Source organism: Aethalodelphis obliquidens, unplaced genomic scaffold, assembly GCF_003676395.1.
Source record: "Aethalodelphis obliquidens isolate GAN/ISIS:26980383/991018 unplaced genomic scaffold, ASM367639v1 scaffold48, whole genome shotgun sequence".
Taxonomy (NCBI): Eukaryota; Metazoa; Chordata; class Mammalia; order Artiodactyla; family Delphinidae; genus Aethalodelphis; species Aethalodelphis obliquidens.
Window position 1 is genome coordinate 2,001,982 of NW_020837992.1, and position 19,378 is coordinate 2,021,359.

A 19,378-nucleotide genomic window follows, 5' to 3' on the forward strand; every position below is an offset into this window, starting at 1 on the left:
TGTGTGTGTGTGTGTGTGTGTGTGTGTGTGTGTGTGTGTGTGTGTGTCTTGGTGGGTGGGATAGGCGAATTCCCGCAGGCTGAGCTCTTACAGCGCCGAGCTTGCATTCCAGGCCTGGGGCCACCTTGGACTGAAATACATCCTTGAATACTGACTGTGAGAGGGAGAGTTTTTCCCACCGCACGTTCCCCTCCCCCCACCCCTTCCTGATGTCTGCGAGTTGACTGGGGTTTGGGGAATATAGCGCAGTCTGCCTTCACCTTGCCCAGGAATCTCTGGAATGCATGGGGCATAGTCAGCTGCCCAGTGTGACTTCTGTGGTCGGCACCCTCAGGCCCAATAATGCCTCTGATCTTACAAATAGGGAAGCGACTGGGATCCCGGGAACAGTCCCTCCTTCTCTATGGAGGACTTGTAATATTGGAGTCCCCGGGGGAATGAAAGGGCTTTTGTTGGTCAGGCCCTTGTTGAGAAGACTTAGGATCTCTTGATTCTTTCTTGAGAAAGGCTTTCTGGCAATTTTCTCTCTGGTTCCCTCGCTGCCCTGGCTCCCTTCTGGAGAGCGGGGATAGTATTTTCCTGATCTTCTGCAGATTTGAGATAAGGTAGGATATCACTCTTCCTTGAAAGTTAGAGTTACTTACTTATGTCTTAACATCACTGCCTTCTGCCCTGTCAGCAGTGACACTAGAAAGTAGACTGTGGTCAGATCACAGGAGATAGTGGGCAAGGAGGAGAGGCAGCTCTGTCTCTCTCTGATTTGCCCATCATTCTTCTCATACCCTAAGCTTTAGCAATACTGGAACTAAAGAGTAATAGGCCAGCCCTTTGTTAGTGTCCACAACCCTTCTGTAGAAGGAAAGACGGTCTATGGAAATGTTGTCATGATAGACTTAGCCCCTTAGGGCTGACCGATGACAAAGGGTAGCTTTGGATGGGAGATGAGGAAGTAAGAGGTAGTGCAGATTTGCACGTCTCTGAAGATTTATGCTCTTTTGCATTTATGCTCTTTTGGGGATTTCTACATCTACTGTGGGCTGGGAAGATGGTGCTACTGAGCGCAGGCCACACTGTGAGTCCATCAGTGCCCTTTTCCCACATTCTAATCAAAGGGAAAGGGCTTCCGGTGCCCAGACCCCAGATGCCCTAGAGAGAAAGGCAGTTACTACAAGTCAGGGTGGATTGGGGTAATCTGGGACCGTCGCTGGACAGAGAAGAAGGGAGGAGAGGCCAGGGAATGAACAAGAGCTGAGAGCCTGGGGAGGGGCTGGCGGTGGAGGTAGGAAAGACGAACCAAGGTGCAAGTCTTGCCCACAGAGTGGGGATCGTTCTCTCTCTCTGTCACTGGGTTTGGGTGGTGGTAGAACTCAAGCAGGCAGGAGAGGGGGTGATTTGGGCGTGAAGGGGTGGGAATGGCAGGCTTCCCGGTGCTCCTGCAGGGCAGGGCCCCGCAACCTGCCCACCTCCGAGGCCGGGGCTCCAGGCCTGGACCCAAGTGGCGCTGCTTGGCCTGTGCTGGGTGCTGCTTGACCTGGGACTCCATGTCATCCCTGGGGTCTGAGTGATCTGGTGTGTGTCCCGTCTTCATCACGCCCTTGGCTGTGTGCATGCTGGCGCTCTGAGCCACACAGACCATGAGAAGAAAATGAAACACACAGGCTTCATTCTCTTTCCTTGCCATGGTCCTGTTCTCTTTCACGGCGACCCGTCTGACCCAGTCCATCCTGCTCGGGGAGGCTTCTGGTCCCTAAGCTCCGTCTCTTCTGCGGGCTGCCTGCCTTGCACGTGGGGCCGTGTGTCCAGGCTGGGGACGGCCACACCGACCAGACTTGGCTGTTTTACATTTCCCCCTTAGCTCCTCCCACGTCGCCCCCGACCACGGTGGGTGTGACGGGCACGGTGGGCAGTACTGATGCCACTGCTGCCACCACCGAAGCCACAACAGTCCCCACCATCCCAACTGTCGCACCCTCCACCGTCGCCACCACCACCGTCGCCACAACTACTACAACCACTGCCGCCGCCACCACCACGGAGAGTCCTCCCACCACCACCAGGACTGAGATTCAAGAATCCGGTACTGCCCGTCATCCGTGCTCCTGTCCCTCCAACCACAGGCTTCCTCAGATGGGGGGGGGGGGGGCGGGTCTGAGATGGTGCTGGTCAACACCTCCCTTTGTTTCTGCTTTGAAAGCACAGGAGACTAGATTCTCTGTCTGGTGGCCTAGAGGCACAGAGCACCCGCCCCTATGGTGGCCTCCACTGCTCAGAGCCCCTGTCCTAACCTCGGATCCCTGTTCTTTCACAGAGGGCCCCCAGGCCCCAGACTGTAGGGCTGCCTCCAGCCACATGCTGAGGGATCAGCTTAGGGCTGAGCACTCCAGAAGGCGGAGAGTGGGGAAGGAAAGGGCCTGACACTGGCCAACCAGCCTGAGAAGGCTTCCTGTCTCCGCCATGATGCCCCAGGCTTGCAGCAGAGGGCTGAGGAGTGGGGAGTGGCCAGCCATGCCAGGTTCTGTCCCCAGAACCCTGCGCCTCCCTTGCACCTCTCCCCGAAAGGCGCACTTATAGACTTTTCTAGTCAGAGCTTGCAGGAAATGGCATTACCAAGGAGTCCTGTAATGCCACAGAGTGCTCTGTGGCTCTCCCCACTCATATTCCCCACACCCCCACATATACACACGGAGGGAAAATCGCAGCCTTTCTAGGGGCCCATGGTAAATAAGAATCGATCCCAGGGCTGGCCTGCTGAGCCCAGAGAGTGTGCTGTTCTTGCATTGCGCAGCCAGGCCAGGAAGCTCTGTTCTTCCAGCATGAGGAGACCCCCTCGGGAATCCAGCAGTACTTCTAAGAACTGACATCAAACACTCTTATCACCACGGAGGGGAGGGCCTCTAGCTTGTGGAGCCGCAGGCCAGCTGTAAAGCACGATGCAGCCGGCAGGGCTGGCAGGAAGCACCCGGAACCCTCCTCCGGCAGCCGTAGAACTGTAGGCCCCCTCTGTTTCCCAGGCAAGTCCCCTCGCCTTCCGAGGCCTCGCTGTCACCCATCCCACCCCTCTTCTCAGCACTTGAATGAGGATAGAGGCTTAATGCATGTGCGAGTATCTTCTTCAATCCAAGTACATGGAGTTGTGTGAGCCGTAAGGGGAGACACGTGATACGTAGCTGACATTATGCTCCTCAGACCTTGAAAACACTGATTTGCCTTAAAGCTGCAATAACGAGAACTTAAACAGCGTGCTCTGTAGGGAAGAGTTGGCTGAGAGAAACCTGCTAGGCTATGAGAAGCTGCCATGGGCAGTTTGGTGACTGACGGGTGTTCTTTGGGTCCACAGTGAGGCTTCTTTTGCATTCAGGTGGGCCTCCGTGCCCCACTTTAATGCTCCGAGTTCACAGAAGAGGTGTACCAAGAATGAAGACAGGGAGTGGGTCTTGCTCGTTCTGGAAGGATTGGCCTCGCTGTCACAGAGGAGTAGCCTGTGGACCCTCACATGCCAACTGCTAACTGAGCCTGAGATGCTGCGGGGGCCCGGCCACACTCTGACCTTATCCTTAGAGCTCGGGGGCTCCCCTCAACATTCTCATCTCCCTCAACGCAGCAGAGTGGCTCTGTTGTCCAGGATTTTCAAAATGAAAGTTCATCTTTATCGTGTCTTACAACTTAGGACAAAATGTTTCCTAAGTTGACTCTTTTGGGTGGTGAAATGGGACTTTTTCTTTGTCCTTAACTTGTCTTTTTCAGATTTCAAGGGATACGCCTTAAGTCTCAGATCCCAGGAGCTGACAGGACAATCCCTGCTTCCCCTCACTTCTTCCTCTTGTTTTTATAGTAATTGACAGCTTTCCTTCTCGGCGCCTTTCTTTGAGCTTTTCTGTTCTTTAGTGATCGTCATCTTGGTCTCTCTAGATGCCAGTGCCTTCTTCCAGCTCCCACCTCTAAATCATTTTGGTTTCCCATTGCTTGACCTTATCTAATGGTGCCCCAATCTCCATTACCTTTAAGACAGTCAGATTTGGGCCAGGGTTGTATTGGTGGTCAGACTGTCTAAACCCAAATTCTTTGGCTATTTCCAGGGCCCAGGGCTGAGGAGGAAAAATCTCAAGTCCCCAAATCATAACTGATCATAATTCATTCCCACTAGAAAGAGCCATGAGTTTCTAAGGAGCTGGGATTTGGGCTGAGTTAAAGCAGCCAGTACAGCGGAAACCTTTGGCAGATCAGTAAAGAAGGCTGCCTTCTGCCCTCCCCACGGAGAATGCCTCATGCCATCAATGGAATCTCTTTCTAAAATGAATCATATTCACCTGGGGCGACTGACAACTGACAAGGTTGTAGTAGAGAAGGTGCTTCTTTGAAGTGGAGACCAGGAGATCTTTTATCACTTCCCCAGCCCTGCAGACTCAGTCACATGTCAAATAGATAATGAATAAATGCATCACCAATGTACTCTATTCATTTATTTTTGACAGGTGAGCCGGTGACAGTGCCCCCTTGCATGCTAATAAACTATAGAGGAGCCACACTTGTAAAGTCTTTGAAATAGAAGCCTTCGTGCTAGTATTCCGCTATTAAATCTTTGCTGGGAAATGGGGTAATCAGACCGCTGGGATGCTTGAAAAATGATTACGTTTGAAGATTAGTGCCATTCTCCTGTCCACAGGCTGTAGTTTCAGACAGGGTGATGGCTTTGATAAAGTAGCTCCCAGCTCATAGGAACTAGATAATTAATGTCTTCTGTGTTACACAGAGATCAGGCCTCAAAGATACAGTGCTGAGAAGGCAACAGAGCAGGATTCTTCTGGTATCTGGACCACTGAACGTTGGGTGTCAAGAAGGAGTTATCTTCTCTGGTCCCCTCTAGCTCATGAAAGGGAGAGGAAGGATTCGTACTGTCTCTGCTTGGGGCCCTGGGGTTTTAGGCCCCAAGTCCCCTTAGAGAATCTGAGGCCATTTTTCAATAATTCAGCATCTTGTTGACCAAGAATGACCCCAGGGGCTCCTCAGACCAGAGTCACCCTTGTAGGTTGCCATTCTCCACCTCCAGTTTCAGGATCCCATTAAGGCTTTCCCCTGTTTGGTCCTGTCCTTTCTGCAAATCTCAACATGACTCTCGAGTGGCTTTTCAAGATACCCTCTCTCCTTCCTGTAGAATGTCTATAGTTGAGGGGAAAGAGGCTGGCACACCTCTCCCGCCCCGTCTGCATCCTAGCTAATGGGGCTTCTCACTGGCCCCTTTCGCTGCACTGTTCACATCCACGACAAGGGACCTAAAAAGGGAATAAACCCAGGTTAGAGCCTCCAATGGCCTGGATCAAACCCACTCTTTCATTCCTACTCCCACCTATGTGGACACGTAGTTTCCGGCTCTCCCTCACATACGGGTCCTCCTGACTGTACTTGCTCATACCTAGCCTGGCTACCAAGGCTGCAGCTTGGAGCTCTGTCGGGCCCTGTGCACAGCCACTTCCTACTCTACCCTTTCCTAGCTGCCCGCGTGTGTGTGTGTGTGTGTGTGTGTGTCTACAGTGCTGCCTCCCTCCTCACCACTAACTCCTCTTCTAACCCCCCTACCAGCCCCCGATGAGCAATCCATCTGGAACGTCACAGTGCTCCCCAACAGTAAATGGGCCAACATCACCTGGAAGCACAATTTCGGGCCCGGAACTGACTTTGTGGTTGAGTACATCGACAGTAAGCATTCTGTGCGGGTGGCGGAGATGCCATTAAAAAGATCCCATGCGCCCCCCCAGGCTCAGGGAGGCCTTCCAGCCGCTTTGTTGTGGCTTAATGAAGTCGACATGTGCTCAGGCGGCAGCGCGGTAGGAAGAGCAGACTCGAGGAGGAGGAAGGGGTTTCTGCGGCCGTTAGTGAGGGTCCAGGGGTGCCTTGCGGTGGGGGCGGCCTGGGTGAGGGGCCCTTCGTCCATTTCCTGCCCAGGATGACGGTTCTGGTGGCCCCCAGATGAGCCAGATCTCACCTTTGCTTGGATCTTCTTAATTCAGGATCCAGATTCTCAGCTGTCTCCCCTAGACAGGCTAGGCCAGTCCAGACTTGGGGTTCAACTGTGCTTTGCTCACAGAGGGACACTAGCTGCTCACAGGTCAGAGACACCGTCCAGGGTCACTCGTCTCAGCTGGTGGCTTGAGCTGAGCTGTTCATTCTTTACTGGAACTGGGGAGCAGGCGTCGAGATGTGTGAGGCTGTAAAGTGTGGTCAGGCTATCTGCCTTCTCTGAGTGAAGGCCCCTGTTCCTGAGGGCTCAGACCCACCATGCTGGCCTATTTGGCTTGTGCTGGAAATCCACCCAAAGCTCTTTGAGGGAGAACAAAGCCAACTCTTAGTTCTCTGCGGTTGGAGAGATATTCACATCCACAGAATACAGAATTCCTAGTTTGGTCCGCACTTTTTCAGACACCCAGGCACTCGCTTCTCCTGATGTGTGCATTCACCACGCAGTGAGAAATGAGAGGGGAAACCAGGAGTGAGAGCTGAGAAGCAGAGGCCGTCTCACCTCCGGTTACCGTGAGGGATGCTGACTGGCTCTCTGACCCTCTCCAGGGTAACGGAGCGCTGGCTGACACCCTGAGAGCTTAAGGAAGCAGGTCATGATGTGCTAAGTGCTTAAGACTGGGGTGAGGACAGAAAACTTTAGGAGAGGGAACAGTGTCCTAGGCTGCAGGGCCATCGTGTAGGAGAGTCAGCATGTGAGAAAGCTGGTGGAGCTGCCCGGTGACCTCCAGGTCTGCAAGACAGCCTGGCCCCTTCCCCCACCCTCCATGCTTCTACCTTTAACAGGTGCCCAGGAGCCTAAGCACTGCCTCTCCAGCTCATCATGCCCAGCCTTAGGCTGACTGAGGTTTCTGTTCCCCAGGCAACCATACGAAAAAAACTGTCCCTGTTAAGGCCCAGGCCCAGCCCATACAGCTGACAGACCTCTATCCCGGTATGACATACACGTTGCGAGTTTATTCCCGGGACAACGAGGGCATCAGCAGTACCGTCATCACCTTTATGACCAGTACAGGTGAGAGGGGATCTGGCCTGGCCTGGCCGTCCCCTACAAGCATGGGGCATGTTGTTCTCATTGTCGGCTTCCTGCTTGTCTCTTCTCCTCGGAAAGAAGACTCATCCTCCCATTTCCTCACCTTGCATGACGTGGCTCGGCTCTTCTTATGTGTCAGTCTGCAGCTCCCTGGAAGACAAAACGAGCCAAAAGTGCATGCCAGTAGATAGGAAACCGTGCTTCTGACCCTGTGGGGATGAGTGGGATGGCAGGGGGGAACGGAGGCGTTGTAGAATGAGGGCAGGGGAGACCACCTGGCCTCCACTGTGCTTGAGCCACCAGGGCTGGGTGTATATGCAGACGTGGTCCCCGCGTGTGGGTCTGGGGGCAGTGTGTCCCGGAGGCACAGGGGCTTGCTTCTCGCACGTGGGGTTAGGGGATAGGCCATCCAAGGGTCTTGACCCCAAAATCCTCCCAGGAACCAAACCAAGGATCAGCATGTATGTCACTGCCTTGCCACTGTCATCTGTTGTTTAAAAATTCGAAAGTGTGTTACACAAGTTGTTTTGGTTTAATTTTGCCCCAAGTTTGTCGTGGCTTAAACGTAGTTGACCTTTGGTCATACTGGGGAGGGGAAGAAGCTTTCTAATCCTAAAAGAGCTCTGGATCTATCAGGGCTGTGGATAGAGAAGCTTCTTCACTTGTACCAACTGGGGCTCAGTAAAAGGTACAAGGTTCAGAAATCTCTGTTGATCAGGGTGGCTGGCAGTCTGGAGACCGTGAGGACACTTGCTTCTCTGTCTGTGTGTCTCTTTAAAATCATCCAGGCAAGCTAGCCAAGTGGCCAGTTTGCTGAGCCCTGGGGTAAGGATGAGTGTGGGGAAAGAGAGTGAGAGCGGAAAGCACCAGTCCCTGCCTCAAGGCACATCCTAATCAGGTGCAGGTTACTAGACACAGGATAAAGGAAAAAACACAATGATTTATATGAACTTCTGAATGTGGACTTAAGTACGTATTGCTCTCCCTGCGCCTGGCTTGACGAGGCTGATCTTGGTAGCTTGCATCTTGAGAGTCACTGCCCATGTGTATGAGGGCCTCACTCCACCCCTGCTAGCCTGGTGCCTCCTGGTCTGGGTGTCCCGGCCTCCTCCCTGTGTGTCTGCCTGTCCTGTGCATGCCCATGCCATCAAGACGGGGAGTCTGAGAGTCCGGCTGCCTGCTTGAGGCTAACGTGGCCAACTCAGGCAGGATGTCCGTGAGCAGCCAGGTCATCCTGGGAGCCAGGCCAGGGGACTGGACAGTTGACCAAGCAGAGCAGGTGGCTGGATTCTGTCTGACCCAGTCGGGGTCCCAGGCTGTTGCTCACCAGTGCGTGCATTTAATTTTGCTCATTACAAACTTGAGTCCAGCACAGGGGCAGAAAGCAAAGATGAGATTTGAGGCTAGCGTTCCATCCTAGGGATTGCAGCAAAAGCCAGCTCAGCCTGCTTTCAGACTTTGACTTCTCCCAGAGCTGAGCCCTGGGACTGTGGGTGAGGGTTGGGGAGAAAGAGCCAGAGCAAAAAGGACCAGCCCCTGCCCTGGGGTATGTCCCAATCTGCTCTGAGATATGAAACATGCACTACAGAAAACTAATAATAATGATTGGTAATACACTTCTGAATATTGACTCAGGTGTTCATCTCTCTTTTCCTGTGGTTGCTATGGGGAAGCTGATCCCATAACTTGCTTTCAGAGTGATTGAGGCCTTCAGCACTTGCATGTTTCCCCAGTTCCTCCCAGTGCAAGCTGGAGAGGGCAAGTATGACCCTCGCCCTGAGTACATACAGCTCACTTACCTCACTGGCTGGCTGGAAATGACTATGTGCAAACTACATAGAGGAGGAAAATATTTCCACTTTCTGAAGTTCATGTGTGTCTGTGAGTGTGTGTTCAGATCCTTTGAAAACACACAAAGGAGTGGCCGGACTCCAGAGTCAAGTTCACACAATGTCCCAGGTCCCTGTGCCTCATCAACGTAAGTGATCATCTCTGGGCCCAACCACTAGTCATTTAGGCAACCACAGACCATCACTGTAGTCTATAGACTCAAACATGCTACAGTGATTCAGGGAGGAAATGGAAGAAAACCACAAGGAATGCTAACAAGCTCCCTGACTCTCACCAGAAAGATCTCACATGGGAAGTTAATCACCAATTCTTGAAGCTTTTGAAGCCAAAGAGACCCGAGGGACCACAAACACATAACCCTGGACTCCAGGAGGCCTGCCAGCTCTTACATCCTGGGGCAGGTGGGATGGGGGGCTGACAGGGGCCAGCGAGACAGCGAACTGCCTTAGACCTCAGGGACTCCGGGAGGAGGGACATTAGGGGACCTACTTGTATTTGGCCTCTTTCTGCTGTGTTTGGGAGAAACCCAGGATGGAGCGAGGTGAAGATGGAAAGGTGTAAAATGATGCTTAAGTGAGAGCAGCCAAGCTAAACTGCATTTGAAGAAGCCCAGGGGCTTCCCTGGTGGCGCAGTGGTTGAGAGTCCACCTGCCGATGCAGGGGACACAGGTTCGTGCCCCAGTCTGGGAAGATCCCACGTGCCACGTAGCGGCTGGGCCCGTGAGCCATGGCTGCTGAGCCTGCACGTCCGGAGCCTGTGCTCCACAGCGGGAGAGGCCACAACAGTGAGAGGCCCGTGTACTGCAAAAAAAAAAGCCCATCCCTGTCATACTTGTTCATCTGCCCTATTTCTGAAATATAATTTTTTTGCTGACTTTGAGTGACTGGCCTCTCTCCAATGGCCAAACCAATTTCCTCCTGATTAGAGTTCGGAGTTATGGGAACTGTCTGCCTTGCAGGTGAATTGCCCATTTCTGAGCAGGATTGTAGGGTGCGGTGTGGAAGGCACACAAAATATGGCCTCTAGGCCAGAGTAAGAGTTATTAGGACCTGTGTGTCCCCAGTGGACGGCTGCTGATCTGGCTTCCGTTAGCTACAGCAAAGGTGGTGAGTGTAAATATACCCTGGTCTTGGGATGTTGCTATTACTGTGTCCGTTAGGAATCTGGAAACATGTTGAACGGATCGATTAAGAGTGGTGTTAGCAGACAAATGTAACTGCCTTGCAAAAACGCCTTATTCCTCTCAGAGTCTGTGTGTGGGGTCACATTGTGAGTGAGATCACGTCCTAAATTTCTTTTGGTTCTTGAGAAACTGAGTCATTTTGATGGGGTTTGGTTGAGCCCACCTTACCCCAGATCCCACTGGGTTTTTGGTCTCTTTGTTTGTTTTTGTGTATCATTGACACTGATTAGTTTTAGGCGTACAACATAATGATTTGATCTATGTATATACTGCAAAATGATTATCACTATAGGTTTAGTTGACATCTATCACCAAGCATAGTTACAAAATCTACTTGGTTTTGAACAGCCTTCTGTGTCCAAACTTCACAGAAATTTCTTTGATCTTTTCAGTGAGGACTGAAGGTAACATTTGAACTTTACGTGGTGCTGTCAGGAATGGAAAGCTACATTTAATTTCTAAATTGCCCATATGGCCACTTTCCCTGGTATTGTGACTTTCTCTCCCAAGAGAAAGGAGTCTCGTGGGAGACGGCTATCAGCAAGATGGTGGAGCAAACAGGTCACTGCAGACATTCAGACCAACTTCTCTGCAAAAGGTGGTGACCACCATCCAAACACAAGTTGAAGTGGCTCCTTCATCCCAGTGCCCAGGTGGCACGTGGTCAAGCCAATATCCATGTGACCCTCCAGCTGTTATCAGGAAAAAATGCAAGAGACACCCCAGGTTAACCATAGCATATTAGGATTAAATTGGTCATTAATCAATAAGTAGTCAATGACTGCTTGTTAGGTGACCAACATCATGCTAAGTACGAGGGGGCCCAAGGAATCCCCTTTTCTCAAGCCTTAATAGTATCATTGGACATCAGAACGCAGGAAACAGAGCAATTAAATGTTACATTGTGCAGAGTAAATAGGGGTGAAGTGGGGGTTCAGAGATTGGTGTGAGCTGGAGGAATGGGAGATTCAGGAAGGAGGGGGTACAATGTGGAAAGGTGGAGGGCAAGAAGGGTGGCAGTCCAGGCTCTCTGGGGCAGGATGGAAAGGATGCAGGGAGGGGAAGACCAGAGCACCTGGCATGATGGAAGTGTTCTGGGAACATGATAACATGATGTGTCATTGTATCCTTGGGATCTGATGGACACTGGGGTGAGGGGACTCCTTTAGAATGGTGCAGTGACGTGAATATAAGAGACATTTTGGAAGGAGTAAAATGATAGCCCTTAGAGATGAGTCGTGAAGCCACTGGCAGAAGCATGGGGGCAGGAAGGGGGCAGAGGGACCGTCCAAGGAGATGTCAGGAGCAAGCCCTGGGCTTACGGTGTAGGACAGGCTGGAAGGACAATGAGAGATGAAAAAAGGATCACCAGTTGGAAGGGCAGGACTGGAGGGCAGGTGAGAGTAAGAGTCAAGGGTGTCGAGGTAAGTCTGGGAAAGATGCCCTCAGTGATGGTGGATGAGCGCTGAGTACAGAGGGGCTCGAGGTTAGCGTCTTGGGGGCAGAGAAAGGAGTTGGCAGGAACTGGAGATGATGGAAGATCAAAGAGTTTACCTAGGGCTTCCCTGGTGGCACAGTGGTTGAGAGTCCGCCTGCCGATGCAGGGGACGCAGGTTCGTGCCCCGGTCCGGGAAGATCCCACATGCCACGGAGCGGCTGGGCCCGTGAGCCATGGCCGCTGAGCCTGCGCGTCTGGAGCCTGTGCTCCGAAACGGGAGAGGCCAAAACAGTGAGAGGCCCGCGTACCGCAAAAAAAAAAAAAAAAAGAGTTTACCTATAAGAGGACAGTGCATGCACTAGAGCCAAAAAGTCTGCCAGGTTCCTCAAGGGTTTTTTGTTTTAAGATACAAGGAGCTTCAACGTGCTTAACAGCAGAAGGGAGGAGATAGCACAGAGGAAGAAATTGAAAATGCTAGAGTTTTCAGAGATCCTTACAGGATTGAGCCACCAAGGAGGTGAGGCATTGGACACAGAAGGAAGGGACAGTCGTGGAGGCTGTGAGGTTTCAGTGGTCTCCAGAGTGGGGCAGGTGAGCTCGACACCGAGACACTGACTCAGAGAGAGGGTCACATGGGGGCAGTGAGAGGGGGAGGGGGAGCAGTTGGGAGGGGCAGTGAGAAAGGAGTGGAAGGGTGGCCAGGCTGCAGAGAAGGTCCAGTTGAAGTATGACTTAGTGAATCTGTGAGGGGCCTGGGTCTTCATCTTCCTCCAGCAAAGCTCAAAGCAAGCACAAAAAGATGCCATAACTGCCAAGGGGAGCCACAGCGGGCGACTGAGTCGCGTGCTGGAATGGGTGATGCGGAAGGGAGGGCAGCGTGGAGTTTGAGGGAAGAAGAGACCCCATCAGGCCAAGAGGATGAGTGGACTGAGCGAAGGGAAGGAAGTTAGGAAGCAGATCAAGTGCCTCTATGTTCCAGGCTGTGTCCTAGCACTGGGGGGATGACAGTAACCCTGACAGTCCCTCCTTCAAGGAGCTTACTTCTGGGTGGAGAGATGAGAGCGGAGTAGTGAAGAGCACAGACTCGAGCTGTGACGGCCAGGGGTCACAGCTCAGCTCTACCACTTACCAGCTCTGGGCCCCTAAGCAAATCACTAACCTCAGTGCCTCAGTTTCCCCACCTGTGAAATAGGGGTAATAGTAAAAATCCACCTTATGGGGTTGTTGTGAGGATTAAATTAGATAATCATGGGAAAGCACTTGGAGTCGTGCCAGCCCATAGGAAGTGCTTATGGGTGTAAACTGTTAGTAAGATAGCAAATGGTTATAAGTGCTATGAAGAGGACAAATTCGAGCCCTCGGACAGAGAGTGGCTGGGTGGGGGAGAGGGCTTTTGCCTTAGCTGGGAAGTTCCAGGAAGGCCTTTCCGAAGAGATGACATTTGCTGAGGCAGCCATCTGAAAAAAAGAGCAGCAGATGCAAAGGCCCTGGGGCAGGAGTGGGAGTGGCCAGTGTGGCTGGAGTGTCCAGGGTGGTGGGAGATGGGACTGATGGAGCCCAGCAGATCAGGATAAGGAATGGACGGTTTTTCCTAACAGTAATGAGAAGCATTGGAGGTTGAAGCGAGGAAGTGATCTGATCCTGCATGGGGTTTAGGAAGACCTCTCTGACCCTGTGCAGGAAATGGCCTTCGGGAGCGGGAGCGGAAGCAGGGATGGGATTTGCCCCACAGCGTACCTGGATCAGGGTAGTCACAGCCATGTTCCCATGGGACTCAGCTGCTTTCCATCCCGGGCTGCCTGGGCAGCCAGAGCACAGAGAGCGTGGAAGGTCTTGTTCATCAGTCTTCATTGTTTATTGAGACCCATCTTGGTGCAGTACCCTTGGCTAGATGCTGAGAACGCTGTAAAGACAGTTTCTCTGCCCAAGAAGAGCAAAGGGTAGACTGCACCCAGATACGTGCCCCACAAAATGGTGTGTGATGCAGACCCTAGAGTACGGCACGGGCCCAGGTCCATCCTCTGTGCCTGTGCTTCTCCCCCGAGGAGGCCCTGAGCTTCGGTTCTGGCTGCGTGGCTCTCAGCACTCCCGATGTTGTCTGGCTCTCCCAGAGGCCACTCCGCTCGCTCTGCTGGCCCCAGGGTTACCCAGGGTCTGTTCTGCCCCTGTGATCTTCCTGTCCTCCACGTCGTGGTTTCCGTGGAAGGCTGCTTCTTTTGTTCTCCAGTCCATAGAAAGGAAGAGGGCAAGTGACTCCTACCCACCCCACCCCTTCTGATCTCTAACCTTAGCCATTGGTCCTCCAGGACACCGTCAGATCTGCTTCTGGTCTCCAGGCCCGCCCATCCGCCCCTCGCGTCATGAAGGTGTCTGCCCACTTTGAGACAGGTCTCCACATGTCCAGGCAGGGACAGCGAGGGACCCGCTGTCACAGGGGTCTCCACGTACGGAAGTGGTCTGGGAGAGGCAGCATGGGGTGTGCTGAATGCACAGCCCTGGCCCTAACCTCGCCACCGGCCCGTCTGGGCTACCCACACAGGGGCTGTCTTTGCTGTCAGGGAGCCCACAGTGCAGCTGGGGAGACACAAGGAAGCACGGGGCATCCTGGAACTGTACCCCACCTGCGACCCACTGCCGGGAAGCCCGACTGGCTTCAGGGCCGTACTGGTGGGACAGGCCGCCGCTCTGTGCCTGTGCAGGCCTGCGAAGGCGTTCGTTCTTCCAGGGGTTTTGCCATGTGACCTTGTTCCCTGACGGGTAGCGTGCCGGCTCACCCCTGTGGCTCATTCGTGGGAAATCATAGTCAACCCCTGGCCTTCCCTCATTCCCCGCCAGGCTGTGCCCAGCCATTGGCTTTGCAAGAATGCCACGCCTCATGCTTAGGAAACTTCCCATCCTAAAGGGCCTTCAGCCTCCTGCTGCTTATTCTGCTTCCTGTACCCCTGTCCTGTGCCTCTTTTCTGACCTTTTGACCTTGACTTTTACATTATTTTCTCTTTGTCCCTGTAGCAGGGTAGGGTAGTTTGGGCCAGAGAGCTGCTGGGTGGTACCGTTAGGCTGCAGGAGCAACCTGGACATGAAATAACTGAAGTTCTTCCCTCCCCTTCTCACTTTCTCCCACGTCAATCATTCACCACGTGTTTGCTTCTGGCCCTCCCCCGCCAGCCTACACCAACAACCAGGCGGACATCGCCACCCAGGGCTGGTTCATTGGGCTCATGTGTGCCGTCGCCCTCCTGGTGCTGACCCTGCTCATCGTCTGTTTCATCAAGAGGAGTCGAGGCGGCAAGTACCCAGGTAAGATGTGTCAGAGGAGTGAGCTTGGGGGACAGGGCCAGCGGGCTTTCCTGTGAGTCACCAGGTCCCCTGCCAGCTCCAGGAGGCTCTGCCCTCTCAGGGAGCACAGTCCTTGCCAAGCTTGGACGTACAGTCCTCTTGCCTGTTCTGTGCATCTCAGAGTTGCCAGAAAGCACTTGAGTTAATTAAGTTCGCCTGAGGTGGGGGGATGGAACAGTCCAGGCAGCCAGAGAGGAGATGGAAAGAACCCTGGCTCCCATTAAGAATGACCTTCCCTCCCCTTGACTCACCACCCATCTGCTCAGTAATTGGCTTTTTTCAGCCTGAATCTCGTTAGGATCCTATGTCCCAGTGAAGTGGGAAGGAGAGATGCATTTTCTGGAACTGTGAGAGAGAGGCCGGAGTGAAGAGAGGTCTGGATGGAAGAAGCACATGCATAAGAGAGGCCACAGAGCTGGGCTCTCAGCATGGCTGGGTTGAAATCAGATATACCAATAGAGGGTCAGATGCTCCTACATGAGGAGCTGGCAGAGGCTGAGGGGTGGGTTGCACTGAGAGGGACCCCCCAGTCCTTAAAGGGCTTTGAGCTTTTCTTGAGTCCCAGAGCAGTATTTTCTCTTCTGTGGCCTGAAGATCCTCCAGCCCAGACAAACCAAGGTCAAGGACAAGGACCTCTGGCTTTTTTGTTTCTGGAAATATTGACTGTTTTTCAAACAGGGATGAGAAAGCCATCTGTCTGTGATGGAGTGGGTAGGGTGACAGGAGACAGGATAATGGATGACCCTGAGAGTGAAAATCCAGCTGGACTGCACAATGAAATTGCTCCCTGCCCCCAAAGCCATCGCCAGACACACCCCATGCTCCCCAAGTGCCGGCTTCTGCGCATCTCTGTGAACACATCCTCCTCCACGATCCCCTAAAACTCCACTCAGAGAGGAGATTCTGTTTTATTTTCTTCCCCTGGCCCGTGTGCCCTCAGACCCTAGGATTCTAAAGAGTTATGCCTCTCCTTCAAGTCAGGGAGGGCAGGAAATTATCCTTCTTTATTGGTGAATGATGATGTTTTCTTTCACTTTGTTGTGCTGTGTTGGGGCTGGTTTTCTTCTGTAAGACAGAAAGGCAGCGTTAGGAGAAGGGCAGCCTTTCTGAGCTTACCCTCTGTTCCAGGTGGAACTGATGCACCTGAGAACTGATCAGATAAACTCAGCCTTCCTCTGCCCGTTCCAGAAAGTTCTTCTTACAGCTAATCTCCTTTCCTCCAGCTCCAAGGGAAGCCCCCCATCCATTAGGAAGATGAGTGAACCAGGAGCCTTGAGGCCAGGGCTCCAGTCTCCACCTTAAACTTTAGTTGCTAATTAGTTACGTGACATCTTCAAGGCCTCAGCTTCCCTCCCCTAAAATAGGGGTGATTATCCTGCCTCGTACCTCAGGAAGAAACGAATTCACTCACCTCAGTGTCTGCTGTGTGCCAGGCTCTGTGCTGGGTGCTAAGGATACTAGAAGGAGAGGTGACCCCTCCCTCAAGGACAGTGCCGCTGGCATAGTAGGAGGATCACAGCACAAGACAGGGCCTGGGAGGGACGCTGACACATCACAGAGGAGGTGTGGGAAGAGGGAGTCGCACAAACAAGTGAGGTCACAGTTAAGAGAGCACCTTCCATTCCAGAGGTGTGTGTGGCGTGTCCTGTCTGCCCAGGGCACTCTCTTAGGAGCTTTGAAGAAACACACAGTCCCCACCCTCGAGAAAAGAACTGGCATTCTGTTACAGGCAAAATAAATGTGCACACATAATTATAACAGGGAACCAGATTAAGAAAGGTACCAAGGAATTCCCTGGTGGTCCAGTGGTTAGGACTCGGCGCTTCCACTGCATGGGGCATGGGTTCGATCCCTGGTCAGGGAAATAAGATCTAGTATGCCGAGTGCCGCAGCCAAAAGAAAAAAGAAAAACAGAAAGGTGCCAAGGATCGCATCCATTTGGTGTTTGGAGAAGACCTCATGGAGCGGTGGTGGGGAGCCGGGTCGGGGGAGATTTCAGTTGTCAGTGGAGATGTAAGAAAAGCCCCAGTGACGGGGAGGAGGAAGCAGAATTCACTTGGCACCCGAGCAACCGTGGGAGGCAAGAACAAGGGGGGCATGGATGGGGCCTTGTTAAGAGGGAGAGTCACGGAACCCAGAGGCGGCTTCTTTGGCTGTACTTTGGGGCCCCGCAGAGCTCGAGCATGCTCAGTCGTGACGTCTGTGTCTTTGCTTCCCTTACTGACCAAGTGCGAGAAAAGAAGGATGTTCCCCTTGGCCCTGAGGACCCCAAAGAAGAGGATGGCTCCTTTGATTACAGGTGCGCGATCTCCTTGACTCCTGTTCACACAGAGCACCCCTTGTCAGGTGGGTCCTCCTCACCCGCCCTGAGGCAGCCCCCTTCCCTCAGAGCTGCTCAGCTGGGCTGAGATGCTACTGCACGGATGTCCTCTCCCATCAGGCTGTCACGTCCGCCTCTGTGACAGCAGGGATGGCGTGCACTGCCCAACACACTTACATTCGATGAACAGCATTTCATTCATTCAGCTGCACGACTCAGGTTTATTGCATCTTTGTATGTGTGTTTCCACCTTCTTGCTCTGAAAGCGCACCCAGGCCCCCCTTGCTGTGAAATGAGCTCTGCTCTCAGCTTGCTCTCTGCCTACACCCCACCTTAACTCCAAAGATGATGACCTGGGGAAGTTGTAATGTCTTTCAAACTCAACTAGGTGAGGGATGAAGGGGGCGTGGGGAGGTGTTCTAGGCCTTTTCCTCAGGAACTAGAATGACTTCTCTGGGCTGCAGCTTGGAATAGGCCTTGGAGAGGCATTTGGTCCAGTGCCTGTGTCCCAGATGAGAAGACCAAGGCCCAGGCTGGGAAGTGACCTGGAAGATTCCTGTGCTCTCCACTCAGTGAGCTAGTGCAGAACTGGAGAGCCCAGGGGCCCAACGTCCAGCTACCGGCGTCCAGCTACTGCCACTGTCCTATACCCATGCTCCCTCTCAGATCTGGGCGGGCCTTTGTATCTGGCTTAACAAAAGTTGTGATCTGTCCATTTTATTGGCAAGTATGCTTTGAGTAAAGGAATGGTGCAGGGTGACTCATGGAGGTCTCGTTCCCAGGCCAAGTGCAAAGGGAGGAAATGTTCTGACTGGAGCCCTCCTTCCCCACCCCCACCAAGTCACTCTCTGGGGCCAGGTCACCCCATCCTCCTCTGACCTCTCCTTATCCTATCTTGGGCCTCCGCCACTCTGCCCATCCGCAGCCTCTCAAACAGGATCAGATCAATGGGCAGCAGAGCCTCTGCCCACACAGGAGCCCGTCTGGCGGCTTATAGACCCTGTCTATCCATCCAATTCATGCATCCCCAGGAGCCTCTCAAAGAACAAGCACGAGAGACCCCTCCCCAGGCTGTCCTCAGCACCCTAGGTGGGGCCCAGCTTCCCCATGGGCCAGGAGCTGTCCTCTGGCCATCAGTTCCAAAGGCCCTGGGCCTTCTCTCCCCAGGCCCTCAATGCAGCGTGAGGAAGGGTGAGGACCTCCTCAAATACAGGGCCAGGTAACCTGCGCTATGAGAAGCCACTTCCTCAGGTACCTCTCCTCCATCAGACACCAAAGCTGTTGGGCGAAAACACCTGCCTCACCACCCCAACCCCCTGACCCACCGACACTGAGGCTGGAGACACATATACTGGTGCACGCACACACGGGCTTCCATGTGCACACACATGTACACACACGCGCACGCACATACGCACCCCTTGGCTTCGGCTCTGGGGAGGCCTGCGGCATCCATCCTAGAGCCCCCACTTGGATGAGTCCAAGAGTCCGAAACTGGGATAGGGGAGAAATTAATACATTAGAGGAAAAACCAAGTTTCTGGGCGGGACAGGCTGGGGGTCTGGCTCACCCTGCTCGTCTGGGACCTCGCTGCCCGAGCACCTCTCTGGTGTGTCTCTCTCTGCTTCTCTCTCCCTTGTCTGTCCACCTGGTCCTCGAAGGTCTCCTGGAAGGTAGGCTAACAGGTGGCTGGACCAGGGGGCCACAGTCATTGGGTTTCTTTCAGGCTTCCCTTAGGAGAGGTCTGTTCTTTCCAGACCTAGATCCTCTTTCCCCACAAGAACCTGACACACTAAGGACCCCTGCCACCCCCACTGGGCCACCCTGTTCGGTGATTGCATTTAGCTTGGGGGCCTGGAATTCCCGAGAACCACATAGACACAATTGTCACTCCCTTGCAGGGGGAATGGAGGGCGCTGGGGAGAGGGTGCCTGTGAAAAACACTGGCAAGTAGGGTAAGGAGCCTGGTCATTAGAATCTGCTGGTTCTCAAAACGTGAATTCCACCCCCTGAACAAAGACAGCATAACCCCAGACACCCACTTCCCTCACTCAGCTGCCTCTCCCACAGCACTGCCGTCAGAGAACACAGTTAAGCAGGGTAACGGGCCGCATTCACTCAGCTCATGGGGGCAGTGGGCTAATAGCCTTCCATCTCCTGACACCTAGGTCCTCTGGCTCCCGGCCCTCCCCCCACAGCTGTCT

General features: G+C 53.3%; 1 protein-coding gene across 6 annotated transcripts in view; it reads left to right on the forward strand.

Moving 5' to 3' along the window:
• NFASC (neurofascin) overlaps positions 1-19,378 on the forward strand; it is a 191,578-nt gene that overhangs the window by 163,485 nt on the left and 8,715 nt on the right. For 3 of the 6 annotated variants that reach the window (XM_027082734.1, XM_027082729.1, XM_027082730.1), the window contains 5 exons: positions 1,856-2,077; positions 5,578-5,694; positions 6,875-7,027; positions 14,684-14,815; positions 17,084-17,153. In XM_027082734.1, coding sequence (XP_026938535.1) covers positions 1,856-2,077; positions 5,578-5,694; positions 6,875-7,027; positions 14,684-14,815; positions 17,084-17,153 — 694 coding nt within the window. The remainder of the gene's footprint in view (positions 1-1,855; positions 2,078-5,577; positions 5,695-6,874; positions 7,028-14,683; positions 14,816-17,083; positions 17,154-19,378) is intronic. The other 3 variants (XM_027082732.1, XM_027082733.1, XM_027082731.1) reach the window with 2 other exon arrangements.